The following is a 17,118-nucleotide window of genomic DNA, read 5'->3' on the forward strand; positions in this document are numbered from 1 at the left end:
ACGTGACAAAAATATTCATCGCTTACGTCACGTGACATGAACAGTACTTCAGCCGAATAATGTCAACTTGAGATTTCTCCTCTCTGACAGGTAAATAAAACATGTTTGTTATCGTTTGTAGTTGACGATTAATACATTTATACTTTTATACATTAATATTTGTTTATTATATGGTTAGCTAACGTTAGCTTTAAAAAAACGTTTAGTAGAGGTCACTGCTGGCCCTAGCAACGTTAGCTAGCTAGCAACCAACTTTAGTTAACCAATATTTAAAAAATCTTAGTGAAAGACATTGTGACACAAGTGGCACGCATCATGTATTCTTAACCGCTACCTGTTTAGCACGTTACCCATGGCACAAATAACAAAGATAGTATTATCATTATTTGTCCACGAACTTAAATGCTAAGTTATAATGTTACAGGTTTGCAGTTTGCAGTATAATAGTTACAAGTTTGCAGTTATTCACATTTAATAATGTTACCTAATGCAAACTGTCATAGTGGTTAAGAGTTGCTCTCGTGTTTGTGTCTTTCTTTTGGGCTTGTTTATGTATTTTATTTCTATGTATAACTTACAAGAAACGGCCAACTTCTCTATGGCCAAATGTGTATTTTAAGATTGGCAAGGCTTTGCAAACACAAACAAGACAAGGTCAAAACCTAGCCACGTTACAGTATTTGGCTGGACCGTGCATGGTCAATGTGTGAAATTGTGGCCAAATTGTGAATTCCCGGATATCAATTGATCATCTGCAATTTTCTGTAGTGATCCCAGTAATATTTGCTGGTAAAGTGTACTGAAGTAAGATATCATATGAAATCTAAAGCTACGTTTGAGTAAAAAAAAACGTTATAAATGCAGTTGCAAGAACAATACTTTCCTCTCATATCTTGGGATATTTGATTTGAAAGAGAACTTATTTTAATTCTAATTATAACTATTCTAATTACCTATCTGTTAACCCCCCTTCTCTTTCATCTGTCTCACTCTGCAGATGTGGACTCTCTCGTTTTTTACTCTATATTGATTGTTTTGTCAGAGTGATTGTTATTTGGGGTGCTGTCCACTCTTCCTCATGCCTCTATGCACCATTTTTCTGTCTCTTTCCCAGTTGATGATCATGGAGGCTGCGGTGGAAATTATAAATGAAAGAATGAAAGCTTCGACAGCATTTTGGGTGCAAATTCCGGAGGCTTATCTCCATCTGATTACTGCAGTTACACTCAAATCAAGCGCAGCAGCCCCACACTAAACTGTTATAACTGCCTACATGAGTCTCATATATTACCTTCAAGACTCATGTTTTAATGCTGTTGTTCATCGTTTGTGATGTGAAAACGTCCAAGAAATAAAAAGCTTGTGTCCTGGTATTAGTTCAGTTATAAAATCCAAATGCAGCACGGAGCGTCTCTCCTGCTGGCTGCTGATGGCACTGTCAGCTGGAGAGTCGATCACACTGGAAGGTAGAGGAGGAGACGGTAGAGACGCTGGTACGCGTCCGTTTAAACAGGAGTTTAGCCAACTTTGCTGCACTTAAAACCAGAGCTGAGAGCGTCAGAGCTCGGAGCAGGAAACACAGTCACTCTGCGTCATGCTGCTGTCTTCTGCTTCCATCATCTCGCGCCGATTCATTTTGAAAGAGCAACGGCTAATGGCAAAACTCTAACACTCGGCCAGCAGACCAATGGTGTAACTTCATCACTCACTCAGCCACAGACAACCGTGGTTATACGGCTGGTCCAGTCAATAAGAAGGCATATTATCTTTTGAGACTGTCGTATGTGTCATGGTTAAGTCTTGAACCTTTTGTTTCATAGTGACACAACACACTGTCGGATGTATTGACGTTATTACATTTCATATGTTTGCCTTCTACACTATAGGTCTGATTGCAGGGCTGTAACAGGAGATCCAGAGGGAATGGATGGATTTACTGTGAAGGTTTCCGAGGCGGTGTGTCTTGGGGCCAGCTTTGCCTTCTCAGGCATCTGCTACTATCTGTACAGGAAGAGTCGGACGACAGCAGATACACTTAATGTTAGTTGTGGGTTATGTGTTATTAACATAATTTATATAACTTTATATTGTAATATTTTGCAAATGTTCATTTTGTTTTTCATGCTGTTTAAGCATGTCCTCTACATTATGAATACTGTACATCCATATGGTGTCTTTCTTGTGTTGTCAGGATGCTCCACACTTCAATATAGATGGAAAACTCAAAGACGTTTTGAAAGTAACTCCAGGAGTGTGTCTACAGTATGCTGTCATTGAAGGTAATCAGGGTTTCACTGTTTCTGACGCAGACAAGTGCTGATCCATATTTGTTCACTGAAAAATGTGTACTCTGATCTTACCTTTTATTCTCCATTACTGTGTGTGTGTATGTTTGTATATATAGGTGCTGTGCAACCAGTAGGGGAGTCTCTGAACAGTCACTTCCAAAAAGAAACTGTCGGAGTGTTGCAGAAATTCAGTTTGAGGGAACACAGGCTGGTGTGGAACGGCCTTTCACGCACTTGGTGAGCACTATGTCAAGACAATAATGCAGTGCAGCATTGTGTTATTATACATCAGAAATGTTTTGTTTTGTTTTGTGGCATCTTTACATTTTTTTACCCTTATGTCAAGATGGTTGTTACACTGAGCTTTTCAGTCAGGACAGAGGAGCTACTGGCTGTCAGATGAACATATGTACCTATATGCATATAACTGCATGTAACAACAAATCAAAATCAGACAAAAACTGGTAAAATCATACTTTTATTATTCCCATTCTTAAAGACATTTTTCACTGGTGCAGTTTGGAGATGCAATGCTGTAGTGTGTAAAATATGCCTAGACAATTTCCACACACTGTGCACTTTCTGCATTTTAGGACTCAAAAAGTAACTGCGACTTAGTTAACACTTCCATAAAGTTCAGGGACTCACAAGAGACAAATTTTAACGATTGTCAAAATTGAGTTGCTTGAATCAAGAATACTTGATTTTACAATATAACACTAAATTCATTAAATTTGGGATGAATTACCTTGAATGAAGCACTGTGGTTGACATAAAAGTGCTTCAAAAGGCATTCATATTTGTTTGCCTTTTTAGGCAAGTCGGATATATTGGAACTTTCAGAAATGTACGAGATTCTCAGTCATAATTACAACTTGATGTGACTTGGATTTACAAGTCAGAAACTGCTAATTACAGTAACTCCCTTACAACATGACTGTAGCATTAGATCCTTTATTGACTGGTAAACACCTTTTTAACTATACAGCCCCAATTTGTAATGCAAACTCTCTTATAGCCTAATCTGAGGTTATACATGCATTTGCCATAATAAGGTAAACCCGAACCTCCAGTTTATTTGATATTTGTCATCTGTATCATCATATGTGTAAAGACCTATTGTTCCTCTCTCTTCCTGTTGCAGGACGGACAGTGAGCGACTCTTGCATCAAAGAGTGAATTCAGTGCCCTTTGTGTTAGTGGGATCAGATGAGACTGCAATCAAAGTCATGTGCCCTCTGCAGGCCTCTGGAGTGCAGATGGAAATCACCCATGAGAAGTTCCACCAGGTTAATTATGGCTTGGGCGACATCGTAGGACAATTCCTCAGCGGGGAGAAGCTTAAAGGGCAACTGGAGACCGAGGAAATGCTCAAAGTCAGTTCTTAGATGAGATACTAACTCTGCTAAATTTTATAACACAATAATTAATTCATATTCAGTTGACGAAGCATAAGCATTTTTTTGCTAACAACTACGGCAAATATAAACATAAACTGATCCCAATCTCTCTTTTTCCAGGTGGGTACAGTTCTCACAGGTGTAGGTGAGCTGGTGCTGGACACAGACGGCACCCTGAAACTTCAACCCCCTTCTAATGGATCAAAGTACTTCTTGAGCATCACAGACTTTGACACCCTGCGAGGAGAGCTGGAGAGCACAGCTGTGACGTGGAAGGTACTGGCTGTTGTCTTGTCTTTAGCAGGAGCAGCGGCTCTCCTCTGGGTCGGTCGACGGTACTACAAACACCGAAAACTTCACTGGCAGCGGGAGCAAGAGAGGAGAGAATTTGAGAGACGGCAGGCCGAAGCCCCGAGAACACGTAATGCAGCAGGGGGCCTCGAGGACCCTCTGGATGAGGATGAGGAACACATAGAGAATGCCTGTTTGATTTGCCTCAGTCAGCCACGTAACTGTATTCTGTTGGACTGTGGACATGTATGCTGCTGCCACAGCTGCTACCAGGCCCTTCCACAACGCCTGTGCCCCATATGCAGACAGCCCATCAACAGAGTATTGCCTCTCTACATCGCCTGAAGCACCTGTATGAACATATGACCTCAGTGGAGCTTAACCACCATACAAACTGTTCCAGCTTTACACCTTAAAGGTCTGAGGGCAAAGATGACTTTTTTCTTTGAGGAACATACTGTACTGTACTTATTGACAAAATGTGAAATATTAAAATACTGTGTAAACCCTTTGTTCACTGAGTACTTTTATATGGGAAAATGACAAATTTTATAACAAAAAAAAAAAAACAAAGTAATTGGAAAGAAGGGGTGTAAATTTATGCAATAGAGATGTTTATTTTCCTACATGTTTATTCTGTGCCTTACTCTGTTAATTTATATGAGTGCTGCTATCCCACAGTGATTATATAGTGTATCCGAATAACTTAAGTCTGGTCATAAGGAACTTGTTTCAGCTAGTTTCAGTTACATATTTGAGTCACTGGAAGTTATTGAAATAAAGACACTTTCAGTGGCAAGATATTTAGAGGGAAACCCAGCTGCTTTAGTGTTAAGGCACATTATAGACAGGTGAGACTGTGTAGAATGATGGTTTGTTCAATTCATTCAATAAAATATCAGTCATTAAATATTTTGTGTGGTGTATTTTATTTCATACTGTCCACTCTAATGGTTCCTGCTGTTCCTTCAACCACTTTCCAAAGTTATTTGAGTAATGGAGTGATAATAAAACTTAATTACGTCTTGGGATACAGATCTGTGGGGTAGTAACATGTAATACTGTATTACGTTCATTCCGGATGTACAGATCATCTTATATGTATTTCAAGACGTGGCGTACTGCCCGCCTGCGTCTCTGAATGATCCACAGACTTCTGAACAACAGCTGTTACATCAAATGGTTGCTGCTCCCTTTTAAACATTAGGAAAGTAGTTCAAGTCTGAATAGATACACGTGTTTCACAGGATTCTCAAGATGAGATGAATTCATGATGGCTTTTTTCTTTTTTCTTTTTTCCATAGGCACAAATGCTTGTTGACAGCACCTGGTGTCTGAAAAGACTTGGGTGTAGTGAGTCATCAAGCTTACTATTTCTGTCATCTCTAACAAGTGATGACAAGATGTAGAGAATGGCAGATAGATGAAAAGCCACCTCCACACACACACACATATATATATACATATATATATTTTTTCTTTCAGCAGTATCACAGGAAAAAGAAAACTAATAGGACTGTGTGTATGGGTTTGGGGAGGCGGGCAAGGTGAAGAGTGCAGCATCAGGCCTGAGTGGGGGTGAAAAAGGAGCAGGTGGGCGACACAGGATCCCATAAATCTTCCTCAGCGGTCATAAGGGTTCACTTTGACAAATTCTTCATGAGCTCTCACGGCAGAACAGCAGCTGTGGCTCTCAGGGAACAGACTTACTGAAGCACCCCCATACCTCTCAGGGCATGGAAGAAACTATGGTATTTGATTTGTTCATGTTGAATAATTGAATGGATAAAAAGGCATTAGAGCAAAAGAGTGATAGGAATACTCTCTGGGGAGATTGAATGCTATGAAAATGAGACTAAAATCTGTATAGATTTTCTGTTATGTATGCACAGTTCATATAGAGATAAAAGCTCTGAAATATAAATAAGTAATGACTTTTCCCTCTGTCCTCAATGCCTGTGTTCATTGCCATGATTACTTTTAGAAAATAGATCAGATCAAAGCTTCAGAACAGTCATTTAAGCCTATCTGAATTATGAAAACACATTGGTGCTGCTACCACTAGGTGTCCATCTTTCTTCGCAAGAGAGAGTGAGGTGCAAACTGTTCTGGCTGACTGTGACTCCAATGGATGCTTTCCAAGTCACATGCAATTAATGTAGGCTGTGAAATCCTGTTTAATCCACTCTGATAGCTGACAAACAATTTGGATGATATGATTATTCTCTAATGGGCTGTGCTTCACGGGTGTAGACCTTGATTTGTGATGGTGAGGGTGCAGATAGTAGTGGTTAAGTTGGCTCAAACTTTACTTATTAGGGGCACTGGTTTAAAATGCAGGGATTTAATGGCAGCATTAGCTTGGTCAGAGATTATAATGAATTTTAATACCTTCTAAATAACATTATGAAGTCACATTGAACGGAATTATTAACATGTCACTGTGTTTTTTTGTGCTACATAATATGATATTATCCTGATGGGATACTCAAATCCTTTACACAGCATTTCACTGCTGGAGCTGGTCAAGGTGGAGCTTGTTTTAACTACTTTATACACAGTGAGGTAGTTTAGTCCAGTAGTTCTCAACCTATCGGACGGGCCTCCTCCAATGGGTCACTTTTGTGTAATCTTTGCTTTTTTATTAAATATTGGATAATTTTACTCCCCTTGGGTCTCAGACATTTAAAAATGAAACCATCTGAGAAGTTTTGAGGGCTGGTTGCAGATGCTAACAACTCATAAACATCTCAGGCATGGCAAAGGGCCTCAACCAGACACAAGCCAAAATGGCTGTTTAATCTTTAACAATGCAACACATGTATTTTATGAGTTTAACATATGTTTTTTAATGTAAAATTTTAATCTGTAAATCTGTAGATCTTGAATTTAAATGTCAGATTTTGAAAAATAACAAGTAGGCCTAGTTGTCAAATAAATGTGGAGTTAAAAAGTACATTATTCCCTCTGAAATGAGTGGAGTAGAAATATAAAGTATCATAAAATGAAAATAAAAAATCATGTGAAAAGTATTGTACAAGTACCTGTACAAATGCAGTTTTTCAGTAAATGTACTTAATTACTTTCAACCATTTGTGTGTATTAGATTCATAAATGTTTGTCAGATTACAGTCAAACCAAAGCAGATGAAGCCAAATGCTGTATTTAGCAAACAATGGGGTGTAAACTGGAAATGGAATAGCTCCAGTTCTGCAGTACAAGTCTCAATAAATCTTTGAAATCCTGACACACCATGACCTTATGTGCTTGTGTTTCTGACAGGAAGGGGTGTGAGGAGGTGTCTTTTTTAACTTTGGCAGCATTAGCAGACACTTTCACAGAGGAAAGGTAGAGATGCGGTATCTCAGGAGAGAGAGCCACCACAGCATGCTATAGTCCCTGATGCCAATTACCGCTGTCACCCATCTGCTTTGGGCATGCAGTGAAACGTGGGATAAGTGACCTACTTTCGAACAGTAGTGTGACTGCAGCGCTTCTCCACTCGTCAACAAACCAAGTGGTCCCTCCCTTAGGAAAGGGAGACAGCGATGCTATCATAGAGAAATTTACACTGGTCAGATACAAAGATTTTTCAATTTGGCCTATCAGTTTGTGCAGATCGCAATGTTTTTACAGCGCTCACAGCACAGCTCACAGGGTTCTGAATGCACAAATAACAAATTTCCAATGGATGAAGAAGAACTTACTACCCCACTTTGTACTCGGTTGATTGGAAATCAACCGATACATGAGCATACATCCCCAAATTGCAAAAAATAAACAAACAAAAAACAACATATTTCCTCACTTATCTGGTTTCATCTGCTTAGATTCTGACATATGAGTCTCCGAGATTTCTGTCACCATCCCAACACAATGGAAGTGAATGGAATTTCGATTGTGGTGCCCATAGCTTTGAAAAATTACATTTTTCTTTCCAGAATCAGTGTCCTTGTTGCTCTGGATAATCCACAGAACATACAGTTTTCATAGGGACTACTTCTTTCAGTACTTTCAAGTTCAGTACTTTCAAGACCGTGTGGTCTGTTGAGTATTTCTGCAAAAATGTTGCTGCTGAATTTTTAAAAATGTTGTTTTGTAGTGCTTTGAGCATCACAAATGAAATTCACTAGACATTGTATTGGAGTGCAAGCATCTCAAAACTAGGACAAAAAACCAAGCAGTTATCTGCATGACTAGATACCATGCAGACAAAACCAGTAAAAACTTACATATCAAAACATTTTTAAATCCTGCATTCATTCCTGTTCATTCATGAACACAGCTGCTCGCTGCAACTGAAAACGAGGTTGATGTGAGAGGTGAAAGGGAACCAAAACAGTAAAATCATAAAACCAAAACAATGAGCTGAAAAACACTAAAATGCTCCTCAGGAAGCTGAGTCAGTTTATTACTCTTGGTGGGTTTGTCAGTGCAAGCAACACATTTCACATTACACATAGCAACTTTATCCATTGTTAATATAGAAAATATCAGTATCATTAGTACAGTTTAAATTAAAAAAAAGAAAAAATCACTCATTGGTTGAATTAGTCGAAATGGCAACCAGAGATGAGAGGTCACAGGTAGATGTTTTGTTTTCAAGGGTCACACACTGACAAGACTGCAGCTCACTAGCATGTTACAATGACGGTGCTAACATGCTGATGTATAGAGCAGATAAGGTTTTCCATGTTCACAGTCTTAGTTTAGCGTGTTAGCATGCTAATATTGGCTAATTAGGACTGACCGCAAAGAACAGCAGAGGCTGATGGGAATGCCATTCATTTTGTAGATATTTGATCATAACCCGGAGTTTTGGAGAAATTAATTTTTTGACCTGATCAAGCTAAAAAGAAAAAGCTGAAAAGCTCAGGAATTGCCAAAAAGTTGACTCACTTCATCATGTGGGGAATATGAATGTCAAATTTCATGGCAATCCAACCAAAAGGTTGTTGTATCTCACTTAAACACAAATGTCAATGTCATGGTGGGGGTAGATGAAAAATCAGGAGATCCCCAAAGTCACAAGGATTCATCCTCTGGGGATCATGCATAACTGTACAAAATTTAAATCCATCCCATAGTTGTTAACATATTTCAGTCTGGACCAAAGTGGTCGACTGGCTGACATTACCATCCATAGAGCCACACTAAAAATATTGCTTAGTGCACAACTGCAACAGCAGTCAAGGGATAGCAAGTGGACATTGTTTTATTTTAAGAGGTCAGAAATTTAAAAAGTTTGGGAATCACTGCACTATATAGGAGGTAAGTGAGAAAATAGTTTTGTGGGGGGAAGCAACTCTTTAATACTATCTGCTACATATCTACATCTACATATATCTACATATCTGCTCTGTATTCTGAGTACAATAAATAAAGAAATGCTGCTATTATACCTGCTCCACAAACTTTAACCAGTATGCTACTTAACAACATGAAACATACACCTTTGATCACAGCTTTGGCCTCCCCTGTGGACGAGGTGCTGAAGGCGGAGCGCACAGCTGCATCTGTGTAGCTTCAGTATGCTGCAGACTACAGCTGTGAGCATTTCTATCTCATCTGTGTGCTCACTGATCCAAGGGCAGGAGCTCTGCCAATGTTCCCACAGTCTTTTGGAGGATGTTTATGCTGAAAAACAAACAGCATCCATCTTCATGACGAGGAGAGCAGATACACACACACACACACACACACACACACACACACACACAGTTTTGTGGAGCTATCCTTGTTAGGACCTTGCATTAACTCCATTCATTTTGTACAGCCTAACCAGGACCTCGGAAATTACGGTTTGCTGCATTAGGACTGGGCTTTGGTCCCCATGAGGACTATTGGTCCCAAGAAGGTCACGGTTTATACCAGAAATAGTCCCAATAAGGATAGAAAAATGTGTACACACACACACACACACACACACACACACACACACACGTTTGTGGAGCTATCCTTGTTAGGACCTTGCATTAACTCCATTCATTTTGTACAGCCTAACCAGGACCTCAGAAATTATGTTTTGCTGCATTAGGACTGGGCTTTGGTCCCCATGAGGACTATTGGTCCCAAGAAGGTCACGGTTTATACCAGAAATAGTCCCAATTAGGATAGAAAAATGTGTACACACACACACACACACACACACACACACACACACAGTATTTTCATTTGGTCCATGAGTGCAGATAGTGTGTCTCCTCTTTCTCCTTTTCTGCTCACTTACATTTTTAGCTTCCCTGAAATATATACCTGCTCACACACACAAATCCTGAGAGCTGATACTAGTGAACTGGTCCTTGTTCTGAGCTCTGGCCTTGTTATTGGTGTTTTTCCTCAGCTAGTGTTCCTGAAGGAGGAACATAGTGTGTATATACGATGTTTGTGTGTGTAAGTTCAGTGGTGCTTGGTCTGCTCGAGGGGGAGAGATGGGGAGGGGGGTGAGTGACTCAGCACGTTGATTCATTTGTAATTGGAGGCAGTGCTTCAAGAGCACACACACATATGCACACACACACATTTCTTAAGGGTGGGTGCCCTTGTCAGAGATGATGGGACTGATTGAGTGAGCCTGATCATTAAAGATCTGCTGCCCGCTAAAGAGGCAGAGAGGGAGAAAGAGAAAGAGAGGGAGACGGAGGAGGAGAGATCACAGCATGTGGACTGAGAAAGATCAATTGAACTAAACAGAGACAGAACAAATGAGGAGTCATTGCACTTAAGCATGCTCGCTTCAACATTATGTACGAGTGATGAAAGCATGCAGGGAGGCAGTGCACTGAGAAAAAGAAGGGGCCCAGTTGGTAAAACACATGCATGTTTTTGCCCTAAATAGCAAGCATGAGGAAGCACCTGGTACCATGTAGGGGCAGCAGGTCGGATTTTCCCCCCACAGCCTCAAACTCCATCGCTGACTGATGACAACATGTGAAATCCCTGGCCGTTGCTTGAACCCTGCTGCACGAATCGACTGCTCTGCTTGTTGACAGCTGGAGGTTGCAGTTTATTGGGCAGAAGGAGCTTTGTGTGTCATCCCTGGGGAATTACACTGGGATACAGTGGCAGATTTACAATCTCTGGTGCATTATGTAGCCTTATAAGTTATGGAATTTGAAAGCCATGTGAGCTGAGCGTAGATATATGTTTCATCAAATATAAAAAAAATCCCATTAGAGAGAAACTAATTAGTAGCAGTTTTCTGATCAAATTTAACCCTCCCATCTTGGTTAAATTCTTTGGTTAGATTGTTGTGTAGATTGTGGAAATAGACATTTGGGTTGTTTCTATACCTTTAAAGATGTTGGCTCCATGTTTTCTAACAGGAATGCTCTCTGGACTCAGAAACATGTTTTACAGAGGGGCGTATATGGGCCACACTTCGTGCCAGATCTCACAGCCAGCCAACAGGCAGGAGCTTGCTTTGACTCTGCAGCCGCTCCTTGTCTTATCCCCGCAGGAAATTCAAGAACCTTTCCAACGCCACTGATCTCAAGTCTGTCAGCTGGTCACTTTCACCGGTCAGCTATGCAGACTGGCTGCTAAATCAGAGGGCTTCAATGGAAAGGTTGTTACATGTTTATAGACAGGTCAGCTGGCCCGAGTTGTTAAAACAGGTTTGGTCCAATAATAGGCTTTCTGTCAGTTCATTATTTTAGCTTTTTATGAGACACCATATGCTGTGTAGACAGACTGTAACACAAGCTGTGACAAAAAGAAAGCAGTGAAGAATGACGTAATTTAAATTGTAGCTAATGTAGAAATAATGGTGCTGTCCATGGTGCTGAAATGATCCAACATATAAATGTATATTTCTGTTTATCTTTTGTATTTCTTATAGGAAGTTTATGTAGTATAATTACATCATGTAAAATCTGTTATGTTCATTTTTGTGTTTCTTATTGTACATAGTAGATGCTCATAACGTATAGACTTATTAGTATTTTAGGGTTTCCAGTTTTTTTGGATTACTTCTCTTATTCATGAGTTTTGGGTCAAGCCCTTAAAAAAAACCCCTGGATCCTGCATTTCCCATAATGCACTGAATTGCATTTTTTGTTAGATTCTTCCTCCTTGGTAAACTCCCGCATCTTTCATCACTCTATACCCCAGTTTGTTACGCACCCTGATGACATCATCAGGGTTATTTTCTCAGACTGGACACAGCTCCACCAGAGCCACAAAATACATTATACTGTACAACTGTTTTCACAGGATGAGTAGCAGTAAATTGACTTTTATTGTGTGTGCATGATCAGAAGAGGGTCCCTTTAATTTCCCTGTGTGAGATGATTTAAGTGTTATCTTATCAGCATCATCTTATTTTATCTTTTCATGTCTTTTCTTAAAAAATAGATCATAAATGCAGTCTTTGTGTCAGACGCTTTCAGTTATAGTCTGTACATGTCAGGATACTGTGCTACAATGCAAAGAAATGCCTGTTTATGACACTTGCTGGCAAAAGAAGCAATCTTAATTATCCTACAGTGAACTATGGAAGGAAATTACACCCTGTAATATGATTATTATGTGCTATATATTATGTGAATATATAATGCAGAGGTATACATTCATTTTATCAGACACAGTATTTGAGTTTTGGTTTTTTATACTGAAGTAAAAGTCTACATCTTCAAGCCTCAGAGCTGCTTCAATGTGAGTTTTGAAACAACACATCCTCCTCCACTAAAGCAATTACATCCCTCGCCTGTTGATGTCACTCTTGCTCCTCTACCACTCGGAGTCCCCTGCCACACACACACACACACACACACACACACGCACACACACACACACACACACACACACGCACACACACACACAAACACACACACACACACACAAGCTCGCGCCTCAAACCCGGATGGATGACTTCACCGTTCTGCCTGGGTTTCCTTTATGATCCCGGGATCTCCCACTTCCCTCACCAGACATCAGCCAGCAGCACAGGCGAACACAACTCTCTCTCTCTCTCCCTCACACACACATACAAACACACACACACACACACTCTCTCCTTGCAGCTGCAACGCATCCAGAGACCACAGAGAGACTAACACCAGTTCCCGGACTTTAGACGCTGTACCCCGAGTTATATATTCTGAGAAGGATCCCAGCAGGAGAAACACCAACCACTGCAACCTGCGCACAAAACGGGATCTACGGCTGTATTGAAGATATAGCCACTGAGGAAAACTTTTATCTACTTTTTTTCTAAACCTTCACACGCTGGTGATACTCTAAACTCCTTCGTGCCACAATGTCCGAGGTGCTGCCATACAACGAGGGGAAAATGAGCGGCTACGGGGCGGACAGCGAGGTCAGTCAGATGTCCTTTAGCTGCGGACTGCAGGACACAAGCGCCTTTTTCGCTGCGTCGCAGGCGAAAAGACCCCCAAAGCTTGGACAGATCGGCAGAGCCAAGCGAGGTAAAGGATGGTTAAACAAAGAATCCTCACTATAATTCATACATGACCAGAAATGTTTATGTGACGCAAACTGCCCCAAAATATATAAATAGTATAAGCCTGCAAGGTATCCAGGAACTTGAATACTCTCTTAGTAGTGAGTTCAATGATTTTATTGTAATCCATTGATTCTCTTTTGATTTATTGTGTCGTCTCTAGAATATTCTAGCTATTTGTTGCTTTGAAAATGCACCACAGGATTAATATACTTATTTATCACATAGCTCTGTGGTTATCAATGGCATTTAATCTGTTTACATGCATGCACGAGAAATTATCTTCATGCAAGGACACACCCCGTGCTGCACCCGTCAAACATGAGGGTTAAACATACTGTAAAGGAGAAAGCCTGGCTCGTCGCCATTACCGGGAAATGTGTTGTTTTCACCAAGTGCGCGCACGCAGAGGTTGAGCATTTGCATTTGTGTTTTTTCTTTTTAATATTTATTAATTTATTCACCTGCAACCGCGCCACAGACTTCCCTCACTTTCTTTGGTTATGAAGTGCGCCATACCCCCTTTCTACCGCAGGCCATGAATAAGAGTCAATTATGGGACATCATTGAAATGTGGTGAACCCCTCAATAAGCTCCTATAGGGATGTTATAGAAATCTCATCATGTATCTGAGCTGTTATGGCTTCAGTAAACATCCCCCCCCCCCCCCCCTTTTTTTTCTCTCCACAGTGGTCATCGAGGACGACCGAATAGACGAGGTCCTGAAGGGGATGACAGACAAGTCTTCACCTGGCGTTTAAAATATGAACGATGCCTTGCAGACTTTTTAATTTAATGATCACCGATTTGAAGCACTTGTCGGCTGTGCATGTTCGAGGATTGCGGGAGAAAACGAAAACGGCACGAAGCGAGGCTGTGGATGATGAAAAGATGAAAAGGCAAAGAATGGGGGGAAAATGGAGAAGGCTGAAGAAAGAAGTATAAAGGAAGAAAGAGAGAGAGACTCTGGAAAAGACCAAGATTTATCATGGGATTGCTGGCAATTCTCCAAACGAATCCCGATTTTAACTACTGCTGCGCAGCAAGATGTTGAGATGGCGGACACTGCTCTGTATCTCAACCTCTGCTGACTTTATTGATGGATGAACTTGTCATTACTTCACGCCCATCTCTCTTTTTTCCTTTCCAAAAGCGCTGTAAGCAACAAAATACTGCAACTGGAGGCTGAAGCTAAATCCCAGCCCTATTTCAATAAGTTGTACAGTAGGTAGGCTAAGCTTTCAGACAACCCCCCCCCCCCACCTCCTCCCATCCCCTCTCCTCCTACTCCTCCTCCTCCTTCCCCCTTTCCGTAGGCTTTGCTTTGTTGATTCAGTCAGCGACGGTGCATTCAAGGGAGCTGTCCTTTCAGCACTGGTCCAATGCATTCCTGTTGCTGCTATCGCTTTTTAAAGACAGACCAACCAAACTCTAGAGTCAACTGAATAGAGGAGACCCATTGTATGTAAAAACATATATCCGAGGACGGTGCAATGTTAATATTTTTCTGTAGTAGAACCCTATTTGTCTTGGCCCTACACTTTAAACAGCATTTAGGCCAACTGAACCACAGGTTACATTCTTCTTCTTGCATTATTACCCATCAGTGGTTAAAGGTGCAGGTTGGCGCCTTCATGTAGCTGATTTACACCTGCACATATCTTATTTTTCCCCCCTCTCTTTTTCTTTTGTTTTGCATTTTCCAATGCTCTAATATCTACAGAAGCCAGCGGAGATGTGGAGATTATAGTAAATGTTTAAAATAATAGTCATGAAATTGATGGGAAAAATGTTCTTTCTATAATTTGGGTATTTTCATTTTTTGCGATTATTCGTGTTTTCGTCTTCTATAAATTAAAGTTTTTCTCCATCTATTTGCATGAACTTTCACTCCGGTGCCAACACAGGTGCCACCACTCTTACCCTGGCACGCTTCTTTTTAACAAAAGTCATATTTGTATTTTTATATCTAAATATTTGTTATTTAAATGATATGCTAGTCAATCGTCTTACAATTCATCAACAAAAATATTTCTACTTCAGAGAGGATATACAGAATGAGACTAGGCTTCATAGAGGCGAATCTAAGATTTTGGTCGACTGGTCTCATTCTATATCAGAGGTTGGACGTTTTTTAAAGACTAACTGAATGTGTCTGGGGTTTTTGCACACATCAATGTTAAACTATTATTAAGAAATCGTATACTGTGACTTGAGCTTCGTTGATGAATTTGTTAGAAAATGGCAGTTTTAGAGTATATTGCACTGTTTACGAGTATCCTCAAATAACACGTTGTTATTTGACCGATTTTGGACATTACAGTTTTTGTTTTTTAATTTTGTTTATTTTGTACCATTATTTTAAAGAAACTGGATATGGTTTGTTGTGCATGAAACCTTAATATTTTCAATAACGAAACATCGTTTTATGAAGCAAAAAAGCAACAAAAATGTCATGACATTCTAAGAATGAGTCATTGTATATTATGATGCCATTTTCACTGTATTTGGTGAATTAATAAATGGTGAAAGAAAATGGAAATGTGATTCCTTGGCTTTTGTCCCAAGACACTCTTACTAAGTATTAAGTGGAAAATGACAAACAATAGTCCAACATCAGAGTGGCTCTGAGTTGTTTTCTGATTGAAACATAAGAGCACATGACTTCAACACATTAACTATGAAACTTAAACTTAAGATCTTTTGAAGAAACACAACACATGGTTGCAGCACTGGAAAGCCAAGGGCGTCCTATGTATTTCTGTGTAGCTTTGGCTGGACTACTCTTCCACAGCCTTCACCTCAGTGACAGTAAATACTGATCCTTAATTAAAGAGTGGGGAAAGAACAGTGATACATCTGTTAAGCTGTGTAACAGCTCTGTGCTGGCCTAGACTGGTGAATCCATTAAACCACAGACCCCTGGGGAGCCACAACTTGCCACATGATCCATCAAATTCTGGTCTTACAGTAAGTACAGCAGCTCTCACGCAAAGTCTAAAACAGGCATGTGAACACTCGCTGCAGTTGATGCTACAAGAAAAACCTAAATCTATGAAATTAGGTGAACCAGTCAGTTGGAAGAAAAGGTGAAGAATACTGTACTGCAAACATGTCAGTCAGGAAATTGTGTCAGCTGATATCACCCCTCTTCTAGAGACCTGTAGATACTGTACAGCCTGTATAACTCAGAAAAATGACTTGTAATTATGCTACGAATGTTCCTGTAAATTCTGCTGCAGTAGTGACAGATTGTTCTCTCTCATTTGTTCATTATTTGGAAAACAAACATCTACAGTACAGTATGAGGAAGTGTCTATAAAAAGCTACATGTTCTGACAACAATACATGAACACTGATCCTCACTCTGAATTGCACTTCACTCTAATAAGAGAACATAAACAAAGCGTCATCAGCGTAAGCAACCACATTCCCATCAGTGAGATTATTGACTGTCTTGATAACATCAGCACTGCACTGAATGAACACATAGTGCTATCGATCACGTTGTTGTTGATGTCGTGTGTGTATATGTGTGTGTGTGTGTGTGTGTGCAGCTGTCTGAATTCATGGACAATTACACATTTCACAGTAATGGGCAGCCCCGGAAAGCCGGAACCGGATTGACATATTTGGGCAGATGTTTTATTGTGTCAGCACTACCACACACCTCCCT

At 40.2% G+C, this 17,118-nt stretch overlaps 2 protein-coding genes across 2 annotated transcripts; both read left to right on the top strand.

Moving 5' to 3' along the window:
• The first annotated feature begins 2 nt into the window (after positions 1-2).
• On the top strand, positions 3-4,889 carry mul1a (mitochondrial E3 ubiquitin protein ligase 1a). The gene is made up of 6 exons (XM_042428063.1): positions 3-90; positions 1,887-2,040; positions 2,192-2,279; positions 2,405-2,525; positions 3,433-3,664; positions 3,809-4,889. Exons 2-6 carry the CDS (start codon positions 1,924-1,926, stop codon positions 4,322-4,324), a joined length of 1,074 nt encoding a protein of 357 aa, XP_042283997.1. The 5' UTR covers positions 3-90; positions 1,887-1,923; the 3' UTR covers positions 4,325-4,889.
• A 7,959-nt stretch (positions 4,890-12,848) lies between these two features.
• Positions 12,849-15,984, top strand: camk2n1a (calcium/calmodulin-dependent protein kinase II inhibitor 1a). Its single transcript, XM_042429299.1, has 2 exons — positions 12,849-13,407; positions 14,133-15,984. The coding sequence occupies exons 1-2, from the start codon at positions 13,239-13,241 to the stop codon at positions 14,201-14,203; spliced, it is 240 nt and encodes a 79-aa protein (XP_042285233.1). The 5' UTR covers positions 12,849-13,238; the 3' UTR covers positions 14,204-15,984.
• Positions 15,985-17,118: the final 1,134 nt, after the last annotated feature.

The sequence above is a fragment of the Thunnus maccoyii genome, chromosome 12 (assembly GCF_910596095.1).
Source record: "Thunnus maccoyii chromosome 12, fThuMac1.1, whole genome shotgun sequence".
NCBI lineage: Eukaryota > Metazoa > Chordata > Actinopteri > Scombriformes > Scombridae > Thunnus > Thunnus maccoyii.

What these genes read in the sequence shown, in the direction of transcription:
- mul1a (XM_042428063.1), top strand. Translation starts at nt 1,924, where the DNA reads ATGGATGGATTTACTGTGAAGGTTTCCGAGGCGGTGTGTCTTGGGGCC. An exon ending in AACGGCCTTTCACGCACTTG is followed by an intron (nt 2,526 to 3,432) that starts GTGAGCACTATG and finishes TTCCTGTTGCAG; the next exon opens with GACGGACAGTGAGCGACTCT. An exon ending in AGACCGAGGAAATGCTCAAA is followed by an intron (nt 3,665 to 3,808) that starts GTCAGTTCTTAG and finishes CTCTTTTTCCAG; the next exon opens with GTGGGTACAGTTCTCACAGG.
- camk2n1a (XM_042429299.1), top strand. Translation starts at nt 13,239, where the DNA reads ATGTCCGAGGTGCTGCCATACAACGAGGGGAAAATGAGCGGCTACGGG. An exon ending in GATCGGCAGAGCCAAGCGAG is followed by an intron (nt 13,408 to 14,132) that starts GTAAAGGATGGT and finishes TTCTCTCCACAG; the next exon opens with TGGTCATCGAGGACGACCGA.